Here is a 24772-nt window from a genome sequence, read left to right as displayed (position 1 = left end):
GGGCTGGGAAAATGGGAAAATGCTCAGCAGGTAAGAGCAGTTGCCATGCAAAATTGAGGACTGAGACACCTGAGTTCATTCCCAGTACCACGGGAAAAGCTGGGTGTGTGACTCAGCAGTAAAGTGCACTGTGTGTGAGGGCCTGAAAGGTCCTGAGACCACCTCGCTTCTATCCTCCAGCACCCACATAAACAGCTGGGCATGGCCACACATGTCTGTAACTCCAACTCTGCAAGGGACAGAGACTGGAGAATTGCTGGGGTTCATTGACTAGAAAAAGTGTGAGAGAAAACAGCAAAAACGGGCAGCTCTCACTTGCATGAGAAACTTATCTCAAGAAATCAAGCAGATGAGTGAAGAGAGGAGGACATGAGTTTTCTTCTGTCCTCCACACACGTGCATACAGGGTACGTGCATCTGTGCATACACACAGGCACATTCCACCCCCAGCACACAAAGCTGGGCATGGGCGTGGGCATACTCTCCTATAGCCCCAGCTGTGTGGTGGGTCGAGAACTTCTGGGGCTCACTGGCAGTCATTGTGACTGAAGAGAGCAGCTCCAGGTTTCGTGAGAGACTCTGTGTCTCAAGGAAACAAATTAAAGAAAGAACAATAGCAAAAGACACCTGACATTCTCCTCTGGCCTCTACCTGTGCACATGTGTGTGCATGTGTATGTGTCTCCATACATATGTATACACCAGTAAAGATTTTTAATAATTACATATGTCTCCTGTATACAACCAGTCTGTGTCAACCCCTCTATTGTATTCATAGAATGATTACTAGAAAATCAGATTGTATAAATAATTTACTTCCCACTAATACTTAAGCCATTTGTAAAAACCTTATAAATAATTTCAAATCTACAGGCAAGTCAGAAAACAGCACAAAGTCTTCATTTACTTTTTTCCCCTCATTCATGGACTATTTAATAAAATAACACATTCTCTGTAAAAAAAAAAAAAATAAATAAATAAAATAAAAAATGAATAAAAGGGCTGGAGAGATGGCTTAGCAATTAAGGTGTTTGCCTATGAAGCCTATAGACCCATGTTCTACTCTCCAGATCCTACATAAGCCAAACTCACAAAGGTGAGGCAAGTGCAAGGTGGCACATGCCTACTAGGTGGCACAAGTATCTGGAGTGCTATTTCAGTGGCTGAGACCCAGGCACACCGATTCTCCTTCTTTCCTTCCCTCTCTCCCTCCCTCCTCTCTCTCTCTCTCTCTCTCTCTCTCTCTCTCTCTCTAATAACACATTTAGAGGAAAAATTTTACAGTGTATACATTATTACTGAAAACTAGATACCATCATGAAAAGGGGCTTTATTTGGGGAAGCAGATTTCTAATTCATGGCAGGTTTTACTTTCAGAAACAGAACAATCTATGCCAACCACAAGGACTGAGCAAGGACTGTCCTTGCCATCTGTAGGAGATCCTCTACCCTGTCAGGTACCAGGGCACTCTGCCTTTTGAAGTGATTGCACCCGCCAAGGCATCACCAGTAATGTGGTCTAGGCCTTTTTCTTTAATTACCTCTTCACAGTATGCCTTCAGTTGGTCCTAACTTAGTTCTGAGCATGTCTTGGCGGTGTTTAGCCTTGTCCTCCCATGTTTGTTAGCTTTTGGTTATCAGTGTTCTCACAGCACAGCATTGTTCTCTCGTCAAACACCATTGTCATCGATCGTCGTCATCTTCGGCAAGGGCTGCCCCGTCCTAGCCACAAAACTCCCTTGCAGTGACGACGGTACCTGCCACGCTCTTCTTCTAGTCTTCCCTTTATTCTTTACATGCTGTCCCATAATGGTCGCATATTGTATCTTTATACAATCATTAAAACTAAAATTAACAGCAGGGCGTGATGGCGCACGCCTTTAGTCCCGGCACTCGGGAGGCAGAGATAGGAGAATCACTGTGAGTTTGAGGCCCCCCAGAGACTAGAGTAAATTCTAGGTCAGCCTGGACTAGAGTGAGGCCCTACCTCGGAAAAAAAAAAAAATAGAATAGTGTTGACTTTTTTTTTGTTTTGTTTTGTTTTGTTTTGTTTTGTTTTTCGAGGTAGGGTCTCACTCTGGTCCAGGCTGACCTGGAATTAACTCTGTAGTCTCAGGGTGGCCTTGAACTCATGGCGATCCTCCTACCTCTGCCTCCCGAGTGCTGGGATTAAAGGCATGCGCCACCACACCCGGCTTAGTGTTGACTTTTAACTGTAGGTTTTCTTCAAGTGTTACCAATTTTTCCATTAATGTCCTTTTTCTGATTCATGATACAATTCAAGATCATACATTACATTTAGTTGTCTAAGTCTTCTCCAGTATCTCAAGAATTCTTCAACTTTTCCTTGTCTTCCATGCTGTCATATGTTTGAAAAATACTGGTCAGTTTGTCTATAAACGATCCCACAATTTGAATTTGACCGATGTTTTCTCAATTATTGAGGTTATGCATTTTGGAAAAGAATATCACAAAAGTGATCTTATATTAAGGAGTAGATGATGTCTATGTCTCTTATTATTAGTAATGTTAACTTTGATCAGTCAGTTAAGGTGGTATCTGCCTGATTTCTCTGTTGTTCTGATTTTCCTAGTATAGTCAGTATTATAGGGAGAAACTTTGGACTTCAAATGTCTTTAAATCGATGGCTACTAATTTAGTACCTATAAGTGAATTTTCCCAGCAACAGTTGTTACTATGCTATTCTGAGAGTGATTTTCTACTTTCCCCATTCTATCCGCACTCTTCCATCTTCTTCTCCCTTTCCTTTCTCCACTATAACAGTATGAACATTTTATTCTATGGGTCATAATCCAACATTATTAGTTACTTTGGTCACATTGTCCTAGCTTTGACTATTGAAAACTTTTCCAGAGTTGTTCCTTTTTCCTTTACTTTTGAATTTTATTCTAAAAGGTAAACATTTCTTTGTCTTATTTAAAAAATGTTATAAAGGGGCTATGGTTATAACTCAGTTATTTAGCATTGTCCTAGCATGTGTGAGGCCTTGAGCTTAATCACCATTACTGCCAAAAATCCAAAACTTTATATTCTAAATATAACCTTTAAATAATTTCTGAGCTCAAGGTCATCATCTTTACCTTCTTATATTCTTGTTTTTTATGCATTGCAACAGATATGTGGTAAACTTTGTCCCCAAAGTAAAATAGGTTTAGTAGCTATGCTTGGGATTCTCTTTTTGTCCTTTGCTCCTTAGTTTTCAGTCCTTATTTTTTGGTTGTTAATAAATATTTCTATGTGTACTTCTATCAGCTCCTCTTATTGTTGTAATTTTGAAGGCTTCCAGTTTGTTGTAAGCTAGGGTGACATTAAGGCCTGTCAAAGGAGGGAGCAGAAATGCATATTCCTCTAACTGCATCACATACCCAGTGCAGAGCCTGTTGATTATATTGGGCTTCTTTCTGCTTGCTTTCAGATTCTGTGTATAATTTTTTTAAAGGATTTTTTTTCTTGCATAGGCTGCTGCTCAGTGTTACATTGATTTAATTATTAAGGAAAGTGACAACAATGTAAAGCTCATAGTTCTGGACCGATTGGTAGAATTAAAAGAGCATCCTGCTCATGAACGCGTTCTCCAGGTAAGTGTCATCTGAATGAAGTCCTGAATCACATTTTTTCAAATTTAGACCATTCCCAGCCTTCTCCCTCCACCCCCCAGGTAGGGTTTCCCTTTAGCCCAGACTGACTGGAATTCACTCTGTAGTTCCAGGCTGGCCCTTCTACTTCTGCCTCCCTCCCAGTGCTGGGATTAAAGGCACAACACCACACCTGGCTGAAAGCTTTGTCATTTAATTCGCCTTACCTAAAGCTTTTGAAGCCTCAGCAGTTCACATTTTATTTTATTTTATTTTTTAAAATTATTTATTTATTTATTTATTTGAGAGCAACAGACACAGAGAGAAAGACAGGTAGAGGGAGAGAGAGAGAGTGGGCGCGCCAGGGCTTCCAGCCTCTGCAAACGAACTCCAGACGCGTGTGCCCCCTTGTGCATCTGGCTAACGCAGGACCTGGGGAACTGAGCCTCGAACCGGGGTCCTTAGGCTTCACAGGCAAGTGCTTAACCACTAAGCCATCTCTCCAGCCCAGCAGTTCACATTTTAGTCACCTGAGGTGCAACTCTTGAATCAGCAAATCCCTTCAGGTCTTTTTTCATGACATTGATTTGTTGAAGATAACAGACCACTTGTCCCTATAAAATGTTCCTCTTTCTAGATGTAGTTAGTGACTTTGTTGTGTCTTTTAGCTTGTTCCTCCAAGTTTTGTTTTCCCACATACTAGGAGATAGCTCAGTGGGTAAAAGTGTTTACTATACAAACATAGGGACCTCAGTTTAATGCCCATCACCCACATAAAAAAGCTGGGGCTGGCCACATATGTCTGTAACGCCAGCCCTGAGGCTCAGGGACAGTAAGCTTGCTAAGGCTTGTTGGTCAGTCTGTCCGGCCAGAAATCAGCGAATTCTAGTTTCAGTGAGAAACCCTGTCTCAAGGAAAAAGATGAAGAGTGGTAAGAGTGACGACACCTGACGTCTTCCCTGGCTTCTGCATGCATGTGCACAGACTGCTTGCGTCAGCATACACGTGTACATGCACCACACACACACACCCAGTATAAGTTGCATCTGATTCTTGATAATGTGTAGTGCACATTGTCAGTGTGAGTGTATTATTTGATATTATTGCTTTATACTACCTTACATTGGGAAACCCAAGATATCTAGCTCTTCAGCACTAGGAACTTGTTAATCAAAGGATTAGGTGATGGTAGACAGGATTTTAAGAAAGATTGGTACTAATCCTTGGTTTTTGGTTTTTCGTTAGGATCTGGTAATGGACATCCTAAGAGTATTGACCACACCAGACTTAGAAGTACGCAAGAAAACTCTGCAGTTAGCACTGGATCTTGTCTCTTCTAGGAATGTTGAAGAGGTAAAACAGAGCCTGGCTGGTCAGCGTTTGTGAGCATTCTGATCAGACATGTTGTAATGATTCTTTGTTGTCATGTTTTTCCATAGCTAGTTATTGTCCTGAAGAAAGAAGTGATTAAAACCAATAATGTGTCCGAGCATGAAGACACGGACAAATACAGACAGCTCCTCGTGCGAACATTGCATTCCTGTTCTGTCCGCTTTCCAGATATGGCAGCAAATGTTATTCCTGTGGTATGTCATTCTGATTACCTGAATTGTAAAATTCTCTAGAAAAACAATTTTAGCTAACATTTAATCTCCTGAAGTCTCATCTGTGTGAGACTAGAACATCTTATGGCAAGAAATGATCTCTCTGTGGTGAGAAGGGTAAGGACTGATCTCTGGATCTTCATCAAAACCTTTGCTTCACATAGGGAAGCTATTATGATTTTGTTTGCGTAGCAGTGCTGCTCTCAACTTACATTTTGTTGTATATTGAAATTTATCAGGAATTAAATTCTTTGAAAGTTGGATTTATTTCTTCCTGAAAATTGTGCAACTGTTGGTCTGTTTTCCTTTTTTCCTGTAGCTAATGGAATTTCTCAGTGACAGTAATGAAGCAGCAGCTGCCGACGTCATGGAGTTTGTTCGTGAAGCCATTCAGCGCTTTGACAACCTGAGAACGCTGATTGTTGAAAAGATGCTTGAAGTCTTTCATGCCATCAAATCTGTCAAGTACATTGAAAATACATTTAATTATAAGTTCAAGCATTTTTATCAGTGCTTATTTTCAAAGTTGGTTCATAGGTTGTAATGGAAAGTAGATAATTCAGGGTGAGCCAGGGGCTGGGGAGATGGCTCTGTGAGTAAAAGCCTGCCCCATGACCATGAGGGCCTGAGTTCTGATCCCCAAGTACTCATGTAAAATGTTGGGTGTGAAGGTACACACCCATAATCCTAGAGCTAGGGATGCAGGGACAGGAGGAGCCCAGGATTTTGCTGGCTCCCTATCTAGTATCAGTGAATCTTAGATTCTAGAAGACTGTGACCCTGTGTCAAAAAACAGGTGAAGAGGAGCCAGGCTTGGTGGTATAAGCCTTTAATTCTAGCACTTGGGAGGCAGAGGTAGGAGGATCAGCCAGAGTTCGAGGCCACCCCAAAACTACACGAATTCCAGGTCAGCCTGAACCAGAGTGTGAGACCCTACCTCAAAAACCCAAAAAAAAAAAAAAAAAAAAAAGTGAAGAGTTGGGGAAATGACTCAGCAGTTAAAGGCACTTGCTTGCAAAGCTTGCTGGCCCTAGTTTAATTCCTCAGTCCCATGTAAAGCCAGATACACAAAGTGACACATATATCTGAAGATTATTTGCAACAGCAGAGGTCCTGCCACACCTATTCATAATCTCTCACTGTCTTTCTTCTAAGTAAATTTAAATAATTGTTTTAACTGGGCTGGAGAGATGGTTTAGTAGTGAAGGCACTTGCCCATAAAGACTAAGAACCCACATTCGACTCTCCAGGTCCCACATATACCAGATGCACAAGGTGATGCAAGTACACAAGGTTGCACATGCATACAAGGTGGCACATACATTTGGACTTCAGTTGCAGTGGCTGGGGGCCCGGCATGCCAGTTCTCACCACCCCCCCCCCCGACACACACATTAAAAAATAAATTACAAAAAAACAACAAGTGGACAAGCTGGGCTGGGAAATGTCTCAGTGGTTAAAGGCACTTGCTTGCAAAGCCTGATATACTGGCTTTAATTCCCAAGCCACCCTTCTAAGCCAGTCCTTTGCAGCAGCAAGAGGCTGTGTTGCATGTGTACACACAAACGTGTGCAAAGAGAGAGAAAGAAATTGTTATTTAAAAAAGAAAAGAAAGGTGAAGTCGTGATTGAAGAAGATACCTGATGACAATCTCGCTTTCACATGCACACAGGTTCTCCTACAAACATGGCCATGCACACATGCCACACAGTACACTCATGCAAAGAACAAAAAGAATCCAAAATGAGTCATTGAGCCCAAACAAGCATCCCCCCATGCCCCTCCCTTTCAGTTCATAATGGATAGGGTTGTTTTGAGTAGGTTTCTCTGTTCTGATGTCCTCCAAGACTTTGAGAATCCTAACCTGACTAGCACATTTTACGTGGCATCATTTTTGGATATCATGATTATGTATGTCTCCTTTAGCATTAGAAAAGGATTGAAAATTCAACCTGACTGTGGATGTTTCTCTTCAGCCTTTGCTAATAAAGAAGTGCTGAATATGGATTTTGCTACATTAAAAGCACTTGATGGATAAACCGTGTTTGCTTAAATAGGAAGGGACCCATAAATATTTAGTTTTTATAATATGAAAGTAACTGCCATATATGTGGAAGTAAACAAGGCTTGCCCCATTTGTGAGAAAAATTTCAAAGTTTTGTTTTTGAAAGTCATTATCCTTTGGAGCTTCTAGTTTTTATGTGTATTTTGTTTTTCTGATAAATCAATCAATAATCAATGAAAAAATCAAGTTACAATCTTTAGGGAAAAGATGACTGAATACTCAGGTTAAGCCTGTTTGCCCAGGCTAGCTTCAAATCATAATCCTTCTGCCTCAACTTCCTGCATACTGGGATTGCTGATATGTGTTGCTACAACTAGCTGCCATTGTTGTATTTTAATTTTTTCTGTTCTGGGGTTGAATACAGCACCTTGTGAATAGCTAGGCAAGCACTCTGTCAGAAAGGTAGTTATTAACCCCTATATTTTATTTTTGTACTTTGTTCAGTACTTTGTCTCTTTTCAGTGATAATAAGTAAAAGTGATTTTTTTTAAAGGTGACACAGTGCATGGGTGCACCAGAGCCTCCTACTGCTGCAGATGAGCTCCAGACACATGCACCGCCTTGTGCATCTGGCTTTTTATGTGAGTGCAGGGAGATCAAACCTGAACTGTCAGGGTTTGCAGAAAAGTGCCTGGTGCACCCATGCTTGCTCACTCACTTATCTGCTCTCTCTCAAATAAATAAGTAATTTTAAAAAAAGCTGTTGGGGGCTGGAGAGATGGCTTAGCCATTTAGGCACTTGTCTGCAAAGCCTAAGGACCCAGGTTCAATTCTCTAGTATCCATGTAAGCCAGACAGATGCACAAGGTGGTGCATGTGTCTGGAGTTCATTTGCACTAACTTGAGGCCCTGGCATGCCCACTTTATCTACGTACCTCCCCCCCTCAAAAAAATATAAGTAAATAAATATAAAAAATATGTTTTAGGCTGGAGAGATGGTTTAGCAGGTAAGCGCTTGCCTGTGAAGCCTAAGGACCCCGTTTCGATGCTTGATTCCCCAGGACCCAAGTTAGCCAGATGCACAAGGGGGCACACGCATCTGGAGTTCATTTGCAGTGGCTGGAGGCCTTGGCACGCCCATTCTCATTCCCCCCCCCCCTCTCTCTCTCTCTCTCTCTCTCTCTCTCTCTCTCTCTCTCTCTGCCTCTTTCTCTCGCTGTCTGTTGCTCTCAAATAAATAAATAAAAATATCAAAAAAATACTTAAAAACTATGTTTTAAAGAAAGCTGTTAGAGCAGAGGCCAGTAAGTTAAAAAGGAGACATAAAGGGAAGAGAAAGGAAGGGAGGAGGGTACTTAATAGGTTGATATTGTATAATTATGTAAGTACAATGATTGAGATGGGGAGGTAATATGATGGAGAATGGAATTTCAAAGGGGAAAGTGTGTGTGTGGCGGGGGGGGGGGGGAGAATTACCATGGGATTTTTTTTTTTTAATCATGGAAAATGCTAATAAAAATTTTAAAAAAGAGAAAAAGAAAGCTGTTAGACTAGAGAGATGGCTTAATGGTTAAGGAGCTTGCCTGCAAAGCCACAGGACCTAGGCTTAATTCCCCAGTTCCCACATAAAGCCAGATACACAAGGTGGCACATGCATCTGGAGTTCATTTGCCATGGCTAGAGAGCCTGGCATGCCCATTCTCTCTGTCTCTCTCCCTCTCTCTCTCTCTCCTCCCACCCCTCTTTCTCTCAAATAGATAAATTTTTTTTTAAAGCAAACAAAATTCTTAGGGCTGGAGAGATGGCTTAGCAGTTAAACATTTGCCTGTGAAGCCTAAGGACCCCGGTTCAAGGCTTGATTCCCCAGGACCCGCCAGATGCACAAGGGGGTGCACGTGTTTTTAGTTCGTTTTAGTTCGTTTTAGAGGCCCTGGCGCACCCATTCTCTCTCTCTCTCTCTCTCTCTCTCTCTCTCTCTCTCTGCCTCTTTCTCTTTCTCTCTTTCTCAAATAAATAACAACAACAACAAAAAGCAAACAGAATTCTTTTTTAAAAATTATTTTTCTGGTCATTTCTGGAGAGAAATGAAACTTAATGTTTATTAGAGTTTTTTTCCTAAAATGTTCTTCTGTAGTCCCTTAGCTTAAAGTCACAGAAATGTTTCTGCTTCAGGAGTTGTATCCCATGCCTATATTTTAGACCTTGAATTTTTGTCCTAGGATTTATCGAGGAGCATTGTGGATCCTGGGAGAATACTGTAGTACCAAGGAAGACATTCAGAGTGTGATGACTGAGGTCCGCAGGTCCCTTGGAGAGGTGTGTTTTACTTGAGTAATCCTACCTATGTGGCGGTTTATACTTCAGAGCTCTGACAGGCTGGGAATGTAGCTTGTTGGGAGAAAGTGGGCTTAGAATCCATGAGGTCGTGGGCTCAGTCCCTGGCACCACACACATGTACTCCCACACACTCACACACACTAACATTTATGTGATGATTAGCCTTGGCATTTCTGTTTAGCTGTATGAGAATTGAAAAACAGTGAAGATTGTATTGTAATTATACATATAATTAAGCCTTAGGGGCTGTAAAAAAAATTTAGGGTTACGCCCTGCCTCCTTGAGAGCCATAATACCTATTTATATTACTTAGCTTTGGGTAAGATTTTGTTTGAACAAAATGTTTTCTGTGGTTTTATTCTGTTGTTGTTGTTGTTTGTTTGTTTTTCGAGGTCGGGTCTCAGTTTGGCCCAGGCTGACCTGTAATTCACTGTGTAGTCTCAGGGTTGTTTAAACTCACGGCGATCCTCCTGCCTCTGCCTCCTGAGTGCTGAGATTAAAGGCGTGCGCCACTACGCCCAGCTCTGTTCTGTGTTTTAAAAAAGAAAAAGACAGGCTAGGGAGATGGCTCAGTGGTTAAAAGCACTTGCTCACAAAGCCTGATGACCCAGGTTCAGTTTCCCCAGTATCCATGTAAAGCCAAATGCACAAAGTGGCACATGCAGTTCCCTGGAGTTCCTTTGTAGTGACAGGAGGCCCTGGTGTCCTTTCTCCCTCCCTCTCTGTCTTTGTGCTCTCAAATAACTAAAAATATTAAGAACAAAAATAGAAAAGGGCTAGTAAAATTCGGCTTTAGTCTGTGTGTTCTAGAAGAATACCTTAGAGCAGGGCTAACTTTAGACTTTTTTCTATGCTAAAACTGGCCGTATTCCTTCATCCAAACAACCTTGTATAGAATACGAAGAACACTGGTGCTGTGTCAGGCTGGGCTCCACTCTTGATTCTGCCAGTAATTAGCTGAGAGACCTTTAATTGAAGCTCCTTAGCTGTTTGACCTTCATTTTATCGATTTATTTTCATCTGTAAAATGAAAGAATTAAAATAAGGCTGTATTGGCATACTTGTAAGTCCAGCAGTCAGGAGGTAGAGGTGGGAGGATCCGAAGTTCAAGGTCAGCTACCAACCAAGTTGAAGGCCAGGCTGGGTTATGAGATCCTGTCTCAGAGAGTGAGAGAAAGAACTCAAGTGTTTACTGGTTTAAATAGACATCTTGAATAAATACTTATCTTAAAAATAAAATAGGTAATAGTTTAAAATTCTTAAGTTATCTGACAAGCTTATGATAAAGTATTAAATAGAAGATAAGACTTTCCCTTTATCATGTAAGAGGGTGGCTGATGAAGTCATTAGTATAAATGAGTCTTCATTTCAATTAACAGAAGATGAGTATTGTTTTGGTTAGTATTTCAGGGAAAGGAATGTGCAGGAGGAATAAGGCCCAGTGAACATTTACTTAGTATTAGACATTATCCTATGCCTTTTTCTATGAAGTAACTTGTACAGAAATAAAATTCCCTATAATAGATTGAGAACCAGGTCTCAGACTTGTTTAACTTGCCTAACACCATACAACTAGTCAATGATTGAATGAGAAGTCAGACCCAGGGACATTCAGTCCAAAGCCATTGTTTTATTCTGAGAAGGAAAGACAATTGAAAAAAGAGTTCCACTTTCCAAAAATCTTACTGGGAGATTGCCTTATTTATAGAAATTATTGTCTATTGAAGTGTAATTCTGTTTGCTGTTGGTATCATTGCTAAAGCAGCATTTCCAATTGACTTTCAGATCCCAATTGTAGAGTCAGAAATAAAGAAAGAAGCTGGTGAATTAAAACCTGAAGAAGAAATAACTGTGGGGCCAGCTCAGAAACTGGTAACTGAAATGGGCACCTATGCGACTCAGAGCGCCCTCAGCAGTTCCAGACCTGCCAAGAAGGAAGAAGACAGGTAACGCATGGCACCTGCACCTTGCTAGCTGCACTCCTCTATTACTGTTCTTGTGTGTGAAGCAGTCACATGATCTCTTCTGTAAGTGTGCTTTCACTGCCAAACTTGGGAGAAGGTAAATATTTACAGAATTGTGTCTCTGACTTTAGTCACGTGTTCTGTTCATCTGTTTTCAATGAAGTAACTATATTCAATTAAAACTTCCTTTACCCACATAGAAAATGCTAACTTGAAGTCACTGTGATGATACTTTGAGTTTCATTGCTAAGGCATTTAAGAAAGACAATTTTTTATTTATTTTTCTTTTTAGTGTACTTCTGAAGGTTGAATGCAAGGCACAACACATGCTGTGCAATTGGCTCTGACATTAAGCAATAGCCTCAGCCTCAGTAATTGATAGAATAACATTTTAATGTTTTTTTCTCTCTCTGTCTCTCTCTCTCATTCTCTCTTGTTAAGAGAGACAGAGAGAGAGAGAGAGATTGGGCATGCCAGGGCCTCCAGCCACTGTCACTGAACTCCATACTCATGTGCCACTTGGCACATGCATGACCTTGCACATGCATCACCTTGTATGTCTTGCCTACATGATATTGGGAGTTGAATGTGGGTCCTTAGGCTTCACAGGCAAGTACCTTAACTGCTAAGGCATATCTCTAGTCCTTCTTCTCTTTTTTTAATGTGTATGCACACACGTGTGTGTGTGGAGGCCAGAGGACTACCTTGGGTGTTGTTCCCCAGACACTGTCTATCTTATTTAGGACCTAGGTTTTCATTTACCTAAACTTAACAAGTAAGCTAGACCGTTGAGCCCCAAAGTTCATTTTGTCTCTGCCTCCCCAGTACTGGATTTCAATGTGTACCACCATGTCTGGCTTTGTTACATAGGTACTGGGGATTGAGCTCCGTCCCTTATACTTGGATAGAAAACACTTTATTGACTGAGGTATGGTCCCAGTCCTTTATTTTTCTGTCATCTTTTTATGGGAAGATGATGAAAATGATGCCTAAAATGGTAATGAAAACAAACTGTGTTAAAAATTGTGCTAAGTATTAAAGTTCTATTTTTTAAATATTTTATTTATTTACTTGACAGAGAAGGAGAGAGAGAGAGAATGGGCGTGCCAGGGCCTCCGGCCACTGCAAACGAACTCCAGATGCATACATCCCCTTGTGCATCTGGCTAACATGGGTCCTGGGGAATCAAACCCAGGTCCTTTGGCTTAGCAGGCAAACACCCTAACTGTCAAGCCATCCCTCCAGCCCAACGTTGAATTTTTTTTTTTTTCTTTTGAGGACAGAGAATTAACTGAGGTCCTTGCCCCTGAAAGGTAGTGGTAAGGCTGGTTGTGTGAATCATTTATGCAGAGACTGTATGCTGATGAAGCATTTTTCAGGTTTCATTTTTGTTGGCTTCACAGACCTCCCTTGAGAGGGTTCCTGCTGGATGGAGATTTCTTTGTTGCCGCCTCCCTGGCCACCACTCTGACCAAAATTGCATTGCGCTATGTGGCTTTGGTTCAGGAGAAGAAAAAGCAAAATGTAAGTTCATTTGTTTTATATTTACCAGTTTATTGTTAAATGTCTATGTGGTGATTAGTGACAAACTCAGAAGTTGATTAAACTTCTATTATAAGTGAGCTTATGGTTTAATAGGGGAATTGGACGCAGTAGTGTAACATTAACTAAAATTGACAAAAGTAAGACCATAATAATGTCATGTGATTAATCAAATAAAATAAAAGAGGGCCTCTGGAGAGATGGCTTAGTGGTTAAGGGGCTTGTCTGTGAAGCCTGAGAACCCAGGTTCAGTTCCCCAGTGCCCACATAAACAGATACAGAAGGGGGCACATGCATCTGGAGTTTGTTTGCAGGGGCTGGAGGCCCTGATGTGCCCATTCTGTCACTCTTCTGTCACTCTCTGCTTGCAAATAAATAAAATGCTTTTTTAATAAAAGAAGATAGAAGAGTTTATGGAGTCACTTCTGTCTGCTTTGGTTAGCCAGGGGCCAAAGAAGGAAATGCCCTTCCGTTTGTGCTACTTTTTTATTTTCATTTTCTGTGTGTATGGCTAGAAATGCCTTTGGTATCTATAACCTAAGTAGATACAAACGTTTTAATTGTAGTGTGGGTCTTTTAACAATGACACCTGATTTTCATCTGTAAAAAGTGTACTTCTCTTATTTTTTTTTGAATGATGCCTTTGTATTAGGTTCTCATTTGACAGTTTTCCCCTTCATACTGTGAAAAGGTACAGTTCATTTTCTTCTGCCCTCTGGTGAGAAATCTGTCACTCTAAGCCTGTATCCTTTTTTCACTGGCAGGTTTAGATTTTTCTGCTTATTACTGGGTTTTAACAGTTTGATTAGGGTATAGCTTCTTATGGTTCACCAAGATTGAGTCTGTAGGCATATAATTTCCACCAATTTGGAAAATATTTGGCCATTGTTTCTTCAGATTTTTACCCCCCTGTATTCCCTTCTCTGTTCTCTCCTTCTGGAGACAGTATCTAAACTTTAAAGATTAATATACATGCTTTTCTGCTGATTTTTCCCCAGGCCTCCATTAGTTTTTCTTGCATGTGTATAGATCAGCACTTAGCCAGAGACAGTTTGTCAAAGTCAGAGAATGTCTGTGTCAAATAATGCTACGTGAGACACACAAGTTTGAATTCACTTGTGACTTTGAATAGCAGCCCACGTTACATGGACTTCAGTGTGAAGGCAGAGGGAAATCATTACAGGTATTTAAGGGGAGCAAAGTAGTGTGAGTACAGTAGAAAAACTGACATCATACACCTGGTGATTATGCTTAGCAGTACCAGTAAGTGTCATCATGATACTGTATGTCTCCTGATGCAGTCCAGTCAGGAATATAAAACTTCACCTCCTGTAATTCTAAGCACAAATGTTGGACATTCTATTTTGAAAAGTTGATCTTGGTTCTTTCTTTAAAAAAAATTATTGCGGGTCTGGAAAGATGGCTCAGTGATTAAAGGCGCTTGCTTGCAAAGCCTGGCAGCCCGGGTACAACCCCTCAGTACCCACTTAAAGCCCGGTGCACAAAGTGGCCCATGAGTCTGGAGTTTGTTTGCATTGGCAGATCACCCTGGTATGCCCATTCTCACTCATTCATATACATTCTGGCTCCTGTTTGTCAAATAAATGAATATATTTTTAAAAAAATAATAAATCATTGTGATTAAAAATCAGACAGGGTCTGGGGAGCTGGCTTAGCCATTAAAGATGCTTGCTCAAAAAGCCTGATAGCCTGGGTTTGATTCTCTCGTAGCCAAGTAAAGCCAGATGCACAAAGTAGTGAATACATCTGGTGTTCATTTGTAGCAACAGAAGGCTCTTGTGCATCCAGACTCTCTCATTCTCAAGTAAATAAATAAAAATATTTTTAAAAAACTAGGGCTGGAGACATGGCTTTGTGGTTAAGGAACTTGCCTGTGAGACTTAAGGACCCAGGTTCAATTCCCCACTATGCACATAAGCCAGACGCACAAGTAGTGCATGCATCTGGTGTTCTTTGCAGTGGTGTGCCCATTCTCTTCGTTCTCTCTCCCTCTCAAATACATAAATAATAATAAAACTTTGATACAACAAACAAGCAGGCAGGAAACTGGTCTAGTTCAAAACGGGTTAAAGAGAATAATAGCCAAGGACATAGATTAAGCTGATCCTGGATTTTAAAATAAAATAAAAACATTTTGAGATAATTTAGGAAGATTTATTTGAACTATGAGCATAGTACATATATTTGGGTTTGTTCAGTTTCTGATAAGAAAATGATACTGTTGTTTTAAAGGAAACTGACCTGATTCTTACAGATGAATGCTAACATGTATGAGAACTTTAACTTTTCTGTTGTTGGGATTAAAATGAAAAACCACTAAAAGACCATTGCTGTTTTATACTTAAGGGTCAGTGAAGTCTTTGAAGGTTGGCAAATGAGAATAATAAAGGAAGGAGGATTAAAAAAAACCCAACAAACTCAAGGGCCAGGCATGGTGACACACACCTTTAATCCCAGCACTTGGGAGATAGAGGTAGGAGGATTGCCGAGCTCGAGGCCACTGCTGAGACAACATATTGAATTCCAGGTCAGGCTGAGCTAGAGTGAGACCCTACCTCGAAAAACAAACAAACAAACAAAAAAAGAAACCACAGAGAGATTACAGAGAGAAAATCTAGAGAATTTAAACTCTTACCTCCAGGAATTTTTGTAAAGTGATACTACTATAATTGGAGAATCATCATAACCAATTTCTCTGATTTTCTAGTCCTTTGTTGCTGAGGCCATGTTGCTCATGGCGACTATCCTTCATTTGGGAAAATCCTCTCTGCCTAAGAAGCCAATCACTGATGATGATGTGGACCGGATTTCCCTGTGCCTGAAGGTCTTGTCTGAATGTTCACCTTTAATGAATGACATTTTTAATAAGGAATGCAGACAGTCCCTTTCTCACATGTTATCTGCCAAACTCGAAGAAGAGAAACTATCCCAAAAGGTAAGGACAAAGTGCTTGGTTGAGTAGTTTTTAAAAGTTTGTTGATTTTCAGTCTCCATGAGTATCCCTGGGAATGGCCTGTAAAAACCTATTCTTTCGTAATCAAAAGACATATGTATTGTTTTCCCAACACAGAAAGAATCAGAGAAGAGGAATGTGACAGTACAGCCTGATGACCCCATTTCCTTCATGCAGCTGACTGCTAAGAATGAAATGAACTGCAAGGAAGATCAGTTTCAGCTGAGTTTGTTGGCAGCAATGGGTACCACACAGAGGAAAGAGGCAGCTGATCCTCTAGCATCAAAACTTAACAAGGTGACAAAATAGCAAATACACTGTAAATTATGTAAGTAGTTTACTTAAGATAGTGGCAATCAGGTCTACTGTGGTGGCACATGCCTTTAATCCCAGTACTTGACAGGCAGAGGCAAGAGGATTTCTATGAGTTCAAGGCCAGCCTGAGACTACATAGTGAGTGGATTCCAGGTCAGTCTGGGCTAAATCAGGACCCTACCTTGGGGGGAGGGTGGTGGCATTCCATCAGGAGGTTGCTGGTTTCTTCTCTCTCTCTCTTTTTTTTTTTTTTTTTTACAAAAATGAAGTTATAAAATCAAGGGAGTTTTAAGGGTTTCTTTTTTTTCAGTGTTAAGGGTTGAATTGAACCCTCAAGTATTTTAGGCAAGTACGGTGCCACTGAGTCTCCAGTCATAGCATCAGTTTTTCTTCAAGTCATCATAATTGGCGTCCATTAAGCTTCAGTTGAATCAGGCCTGGTGGTACACATCTGTAATCCCAGCCCTTGCAAGATTGTAAAGTCAAGACTAGCCTGGGCTACATTGTCAGATGAAAGAACTAGCAAGCAAGGTTAATCCCTCAGCTGTCATAGAGTGAACATTCAAATTGATTTTATTGCTCAAGATAAAGTCAGTAGCAGACTTGGAACTAGTACACTTTGTCTTTTAAAATTGGGAATTTAAACCTGAGAGACTGAGGCAGGAGGACAAGTTCAAAGCCAAGCCTGGGTCATATAGTAAGACCTTATTTCCAAAAAAAGAAAAACCAAAAACCTGGGCTGGAGAAATGGCGCAATGATTAAGGCGCTTGCCTGCAAAGGTTAAAAACCTGGGTTTGATTCCACAGTACACACAAAAAGCCACATGCACAGACATCAGGCATCTGGAGTTCATTTGCAATGGCTAGAGGCCCCGGCACGCCCATTCTCTCTCTCTCTCTCTCTCTCTCTCTCTCTCTCTCTCTGCTTACAAATAAAATAATTAATTAATTTAAAGGTTTTGGGGGACTTGATAATATTACATTTATAATTTTTTGAATTTTCTTTTAATTAAGATAAAATTCACAGAACATCAAAATTGCATTTTCACTCTTTTGTTGTCTTAATTACTTTTGTTTCCCACTGCTGAGGATTGAACCTAGGATCTTGCTAGGTATAGCACTCCAACTCAGAGCTACCTCATTTTAACCATTTTTAAGTATTAGTGCCATGTATTTATTCTCTCTTTCTCTCTCTCTGTTTACAACTTAATAATTTTTTAAATTCACATATAACCATCTCTAGATCTTTTTTCATCTTGTGAAATTGAAATTTTTTGCCCATAAATAATAAACACTCAGTCCCACTTTTTCCTTGCCCCTGGCAGATGCCATTCTACTTTGTGATTTTGACTTATTTTAGTATGTCATGTATGCAGAATCATTAAGTTTTTGTGCTTTTGTGACTGGCTTTTTTCACTTACTATAAGATAATTTCTTCAGTGTACATTATGTTTATAGCATATATCAGTCTTTGTTTTCCTTTTTAGCCTTAATACTCCATTGTAAGTAAGGATAATCCACACTATTCTGTTCATTCTCTGAGTTCTACTTTTTGGCCATTGTGGATAATGCTGTAATAATGAACTCTGCTTTCATGTTTTGAATATATACCCAGAAGTAAGACTGCTCGATTTCAGTTTTATTGAGAAACTACTATCATGTTTTCTTTCTTCTTCCTCCCTCCTTCTCTTTCTTTTCTGTTTGTTTTGGTTTGAGATGGGTTGTCATTATATATGCCAGGCTGGCCTCAAATTCAAGATTCTCCTGCCTAGGTATACAGAGTACTGAGGTTATAGGCATGTGCTGCCACTTCTGGCTTCATATGTTTTTAATACAGCTGCACCATTTTACATACCACCAGTAGTGCATGATGGTTTCAATTTCTCCACATATTTCACAACTTTTGTTACTGTCATTCCTGTATTTTTTTTTTTTTTTTGAGATGGTGTCTTACTTGGTTTGAGTTGCATGCCCTAATGAAGACTAGTGTTGGACATCTCTTTATATGCTAATTGCTATATTTTAAACATTTTTAAAATACTTAAAATATTTTTAAAAGAGTGAATGGTTGTGCTGGGGCCTCCAGCCACTGCAAATGAACTCCAGACGCATGTGCCACTTTGTGCATCTGGCTTTACATGAGTACTGGGGAATCTTACCCAGGCCAATAGGCTTTGCAAGCAAGTAACTTAAACTGCTGAGCTACCTCTCCAGTTCCTTATTGGTCATTTTTATGTCTTCTTTAGAAAAATGTACATTTAAGTATTTTGCCCATTTTTTCCCCTCAGGTTATTTGTCTTTTTTGGTATGTGAATAAGTCTGTATATATTCTGTTTATTTTTTTTTTCAAGTTCAACTTTAATTTATTAGAACCCAGTAAGTGATGATTTTAAAAGCAGAGTTCCCATCAAATTAACAATTCAGGACAAAAATACATCTTAAAAAAATCTAAATCTTAAGGTAGAAGTAAAACATTATAAAAACAGCATGTTTAACACAGACTGTATAATGTCAGAATTTTAAGAGATTCACATAATATTTTTAGCACTAAAATGTTAATACAGTCAGAAATAGTATAAATTGTTCCAAGATTTCTCAGTTTATAAAATGTCTAAATTGCTAATTGAAGCTTTTGCTGTGTAAGAATAACTACAACATGACTAAGTGATCATTTAATGGCAAAGGAACCGAGGCATGTAATTTCACGGTTTTCATCTGTAAAGACTGTTATATCAAACGTGACATATTACTAGTATTTTAGATTTATCTCCCCATGCTAATGCCCAAAGTATGTATATTCTCCTTTTTTATATATTTTATTTTATTTATTTGTTTAGTTGAGAAAAATGGGGGGGAGGAATGGGTATGCCAGGGCTTCCAGCTGCTACAAACAAACTCCAGACACATGCACCACCTTGTGCATCTGGCTTATGTGGGTCCTGGGTTACCAAACCTGGGTCCTTTGGCTTTGCAGGCCAAATCACTAAGCCATCTCTCCAGCCCAGGATGTGTGTTCTCTTCAACTCTGTTTTGTTTTTGAATTTTTTTCCCAAGGAAGAGTCTCATTTTAGCCCACTCTGACCTGGAACTCACTCTATAGTCCTGCCTCTACCTCCTGAGTGCTGGGATTAAAGATGTGTGCCACCATACCTGGCTTTAGTTTTAGTTTTGTTGTTAGTGGTAGTGGTGTTTTTGTTGTTGTTGTTTGTTTGTTTTTTGATTTTTTTGAGGTAGGGTTTCAGTCTAGCCCCTGCCGACCTGTAATTCACTATGTAGTCTCAGATTGGTCTCGAAATCATAGTGATCTTCCTACCTCTGTATATTCTGTTTATTGATCCTTTCTTAAATTTGCAAAATTTTTTACCTTTCTCTATTTACCTTTTCACTCTGTTGTCAGTATCTTTCATAATGTACAAAATAGTTTAATTATTTTTTTGTGTGTCTTTGTGCTTTTGGTCACAGTATGAACTGCTCTGTTTTGTGAGTTTTTAATTTTGAGGAAGGGCATTTAAAATTTATATTTGTTTAAAGGGGAAAGTGGGGGGAGGGAGGGAATTTATAATCATGGAAAATGTTAATAAAAATTAAAAAATAAAATAAAATTTATATTTGTGATATTGTAAGCATATATTATTATTGTTTTTGTTTAGTCCCTAATTTTGAGTAGTGGAGACTACCATATTACCTTAATTTTATTTGATTCCTGGTTTCAGAGAAAAAATTACAAGCTTAGTATCTACTTACTGTCATTTACTTATTAAGAGATGTAACTCAAACGTCATCCAAATGTTTTCAGTAGCTATGTTGGGATTGTGCTTAATGTATTTATTAAACATTTTAAACATCTTTCTACTCCTGAATTACTATCTTTAAATCACTGTATATAATATTTCTTATACTGTGTTATGAGCTTAAAAACCATAGGTGGGTTAGAGGTGTAGTTCAGTTGTAAAACTCATGGTTAGCATAAGCAGAGAACTTGAGCTGTCAGCACCAACCCTCAACACCAAAACAGAGCAAAAACCAGTAAATCTCTGGATGCCATCTTTTAAATTAAGACTCTGAGTTCTATATTATTTGAATAACTTCTTTAGAGCTCTAGCCCTGCTACTTCTAAACACATCTGTAGTTCTCAGGGTTACTCTTTTGAGTAGGTTATGTTTGGATAAATTGTTATTTGATTATTTCTTTATTTTTGTTTGTTTTACCAGGTCACCCAACTGACAGGTTTCTCAGATCCTGTGTATGCAGAGGCCTACGTTCATGTCAATCAGTATGACATCGTCCTGGATGTGCTCGTTGTGAACCAGACCAGTGACACTTTGCAGAACTGCACATTAGAGCTAGCTACTCTAGGTGAGAAAACTTACCATAAGGGAAAGTTTGTATGTGGTAGATCTTTATGACAGATTATTAAGAAAAGTGTAGTCTTGGGCATAAGGGTTCTTCTAAACTCTTTATAACACTTTTAATAAGGGATTACTTTATCATTTAAAATTTTGTTTCCTTCAACTTCTGAATCTTTGTCACACTGATTTGTTGATGCTCTTGACACATTCAGATGGGTTCGGTCTGACTTTGATCTTTCACAGTTTAGTTTTTCTCTATATAATAAGAGCTGTTTAGGGTACAGAATTATAGGCTGAGTAGTAGTAGCTCAGATGGTAGAGTGCTTGAATAGGTGCACAGAGCCCCAGGTTTGATCCCAGCCCACATAGATGGTTGTGGAGTACATACCTATAGTCCCCAACACTCTGGGGTGCTCGCAGGAGGATCAGGAGTTCAAGGTCATCTTTAGCTACATAACAAGTTCCAGACCATCCTGGGTTACATGAAACTGTGCCACTAAATGACTAAATAAATAAATAAATAAATAGCAGATTTACCAAGTAGTTCATTTAATTAAAATTTCATTTGTCATGGTATAGAATTGTTTTGTAAAACCACGTTGTTTTCTGCCACATGTGGCCAGAGCAATGCATCATTCTTATCTTTAGCAGCATGGAATTATTATTGTTGTTGTTTGAGGTAGGGTTTCACTCCAACTTAGGCTGATCTGGAATTCACTGTGTAGTCTCATGGTAGCCTCGAACTCACACGATCCTACCACTGCCTCCTGAGTGCTGGGATTAAATGTGTGTGCCACCATGCCTGGCTGAATGGAATTTTTTTTTTGTGAGAGAGAATTGACTCACCAGAGTCTTTAGTCATTACAGTCAAACTCCAGACATGTGCGCTGCCTTGTGCGCATGCATCACCATGTGCATCTGGCTTACATAGGTTCTTTTGAGTCAAACCTGGGTCTTTAGGCTTCACAGGAAAGTTCCTTAACCACTAAGCCATCTCTCTAGCTCCCAATTTTTTTATTGTGTGTGTGTGTGTGTGTGTGTGTGTGTGTGTGTGTGGCGATCTGAGAAGAACCTCAGGGTGTTTGTTCTTTCCTTTTACCTTGCTTGACACAAGGCCTTCCTTGTTTCTGTTGCTGCATGTGCACCAGTCTAGCTGGCCTGCAAGCTTCAGTATTCTCCCGCCTCTACCTCCTGTTGCCATAGGCATGTGTTACGATTGCAGAGCTGTGCTTCATTTTGCATCTGGCAATGTGCAGCTGCTAGGGAGCATCAACCTGGGGTGAGCAGGCTTACAAGCAAGAGCATTTCACCATTGAATCCTCTCTCCAAACCCTGTGTTTTCTTCTTAATAAAGACGTGAATCAGACTTCCCTGTAACCACTTCTATATCTGGTTTTGAAAATATAAAATGTATATATGAACATTACATTGCCCCCTGCAAATTGCATATGGCTTATACAAGAGATGAGGTATATTTGGATATCAAAAACATGTAATTTTGGCCTTTCTTCCTTAGCACATCTTGATGGCTACAAACATTTAAACATGTCTCATAGAAATTTACAAGCCTTTTTGTAAATCATGTTAGCTCTTTAATGGAATAGGCAACCTAAGATACACTTTTTGAGAAGTTTGTTTTCACTCATTGAAATAAAAAGTAATACTCACAAGTACCCATCTGACACATAAACTAAATGTAGAATTATTCTGAGATGTCTCATCTTTTTTGGTGTTGTGTTTTTGTTTTTTTGAGATAGGGTCTCACTCTAGCCCAGGCTGACCTGGAACTCACTGTGTAGTCTTAGAGTGGCCTTGAACTCACGATGATCCTCCTCCCTCTGCCTCCCGAGTGCTGGGATTAAGGGCGTGCACTACCACGCCTGGCTAGATGTCTCATCTTTTAATTTAAAAAAATGCAGGATAATGGGAATTACAAGGATAGTAAATGTTTTATTTTGTCCTTGTAGTATTTGAATCATACTACTTTATTTTGCTGGAAACTATTAATATTTTATGGCTAATGTATGTGTTTTGGTCTGTGCTCAAACTTTGTTTCCCACCCAGGGGATCTGAAGCTTGTGGAGAAGCCATCTCCTTTGACTCTTGCTCCTCATGATTTTGCCAATATTAAGGCTAATGTCAAGGTAGCATCAACAGAAAATGGAATAATTTTTGGCAACATAGGTAAGGTACTGTTTTATGGCATGTGCAGTGAGTAGCTATGGACATAGCTTGAGGGGGGGACCTGAATCCATGTATTATTATCTATAGGCTACTATGTACTTAGCAACCATTATATTACCTTATATTCTAGATATTTAAAATGACCCAGATGGAGTCCCTGTACTCAGGGAATCACCAGGCAAAAGGAGGAGACAGATGGGGAAATAAATAATTAGGATACAGCATAATGAGGGCTAGTTGATTAACCTATGTGCTTTGGAATCATACAGGAAAAAAAAATACTACTATAGTATGGAATGTTGTACAAAGGAAAAAGATGTATTATTAAAGGATAATATTCGAACTGAGCCTAAAGCCCTTTATGGGCACATGTGGCCCAGCACACAGGGATATTTCTGACACACAAATATGATTGTACATTACTGCATTCAGCCAGTAAGAATATTTTCTAGCAACTTCTACCAAGTGCTACAAAAGAAGCCTATGCCACGCAGGGTGAGTGTCTGTGAAAGGATGTGATTAGTGTGGTACTCAGGGTGGTACAGGGGACTGGAGGGAAAGGTTTGGGAAGACTGCATGGATGAGCTCATGCTTAGTAGGTTTTAAAATAAAGACCAGTAAGGAGCCAGGTGTGGTGGCACATGCCTTTAATCCCAGCACTTGGGAGGCAGAGGTAGGAGGATCACCATGAGTTCCAGGCTACCCTAAGACTAAATAGTGAATTCCAGGTCAGCCTGGGCCAGAGGAAGACCCTACCTCAAAAACCTAGAAGAAAAAAAAAGAAAGAAAGGAAAAAGAGAAAAAAAAACAAAAACAAAAAAACACAGTAAAGGCTAGAGAGATAGCTTAGCAGTTAAGGCACTTGCCTGCAAAGCCAAAGGACCCAGGTTCGATTACCCAGGACCCATGTAAGCCAGATGTACATGGTGGCACCCACATCTGGAGTTCATTTGCAGTGGCTGGAGGCCCTGGCATACCCATTCTTTCTCTCTCAAATAAATAAAAATAAAGTATTTTAAAAGACCAGTAAGTACTCTCGAGTAAGTGCAGCTGGAACAATCGCGAGTAGTTGGGTGTGCTTGGTGGTCACAGTGGGTTGGAGGAGGGCGGTAGAAGAAAAGAAATTGGGAAGGTCCGTGCAACTGAATTCTCCTTGCCCTGCCAAGGACTCAGCCTTTGTCTCTGGAAAGCAGACACTGGGCTGAGACTAATAGAAGTCTGGGAGATGGTTACTGACTTCAGGGGAGCGACTAACATAGCCTTCTTGATTTCTGAGCTGAGTTCATTGGGGTACTGACATAAGTCAGCCACCAAAAAATAAACATGGAAGAGAAGAATAAGTCTGAGAGAAACAGATAAGCCTTGAATAAGTTGAATAAAGGGTCCCAACGTGTCCAAGGGAAGTTTGATGGAGTATGATTTTTAGAAAAAGATCAAATTGTAGATAAATATTTGTTTTGGAGCCATAGGAGAGGGCTGGGGTTGTCGCTCAGTTGGTAAAGCTCCAGCCTGGAGCAGCGGGGAAAGTCTTCAAGAAGTGTCTCAAGTAACAGAGTCTGAAAGCAGCCTCCTTCGCATTTGTCAGTTTCGGTCTGTAACTTTGCCTGTGGCGCTGCATCCTTGTCAGGGTGTAACTCAAAAACCATATATGTACGAAAGCAAAGATGAGGTAGGATTTTATTTTATTTTTTTGAGACAAGGTCTTGCTACATAGCTGAGGCTGGTCTAGAATTGACAGTTCTGCTCAGCTTCTGGGGTGCTGGGATTACAGATGTTTGCCACCACACCCAACTAAAGACTTTTTTAAAAAGCAAATTAAACCTTAAAAAAAAAAAAAGAAACCCTGGAGTATATTTTTGAGTATATTTATAGACTATCTGTTGCCATGGACAGAATAAAAAGG

General features: G+C 39.9%; 1 protein-coding gene across 1 annotated transcript in view; it reads left to right on the top strand.

Annotated features, from left to right (window-relative positions):
- Positions 1 to 24772, top strand: part of Copb1 (COPI coat complex subunit beta 1) — a 46546-nt gene that overhangs the window by 15921 nt on the left and 5853 nt on the right. Inside the window, exons 8-18 of the mRNA XM_004650846.3 lie at positions 3479 to 3598; positions 4841 to 4948; positions 5035 to 5181; positions 5519 to 5664; positions 9424 to 9520; positions 11327 to 11487; positions 12909 to 13029; positions 15776 to 16003; positions 16139 to 16318; positions 20548 to 20692; positions 22750 to 22869. Of these exons, the coding sequence (XP_004650903.1) occupies positions 3479 to 3598; positions 4841 to 4948; positions 5035 to 5181; positions 5519 to 5664; positions 9424 to 9520; positions 11327 to 11487; positions 12909 to 13029; positions 15776 to 16003; positions 16139 to 16318; positions 20548 to 20692; positions 22750 to 22869 (1573 nt within the window). The remainder of the gene's footprint in view (positions 1 to 3478; positions 3599 to 4840; positions 4949 to 5034; positions 5182 to 5518; positions 5665 to 9423; positions 9521 to 11326; positions 11488 to 12908; positions 13030 to 15775; positions 16004 to 16138; positions 16319 to 20547; positions 20693 to 22749; positions 22870 to 24772) is intronic.

This window comes from Jaculus jaculus, chromosome 3 (assembly GCF_020740685.1).
Source record: "Jaculus jaculus isolate mJacJac1 chromosome 3, mJacJac1.mat.Y.cur, whole genome shotgun sequence".
Classification (NCBI taxonomy): Eukaryota; Metazoa; Chordata; class Mammalia; order Rodentia; family Dipodidae; genus Jaculus; species Jaculus jaculus.
This window is presented reverse-complemented; position numbering and strand designations above follow the sequence as displayed.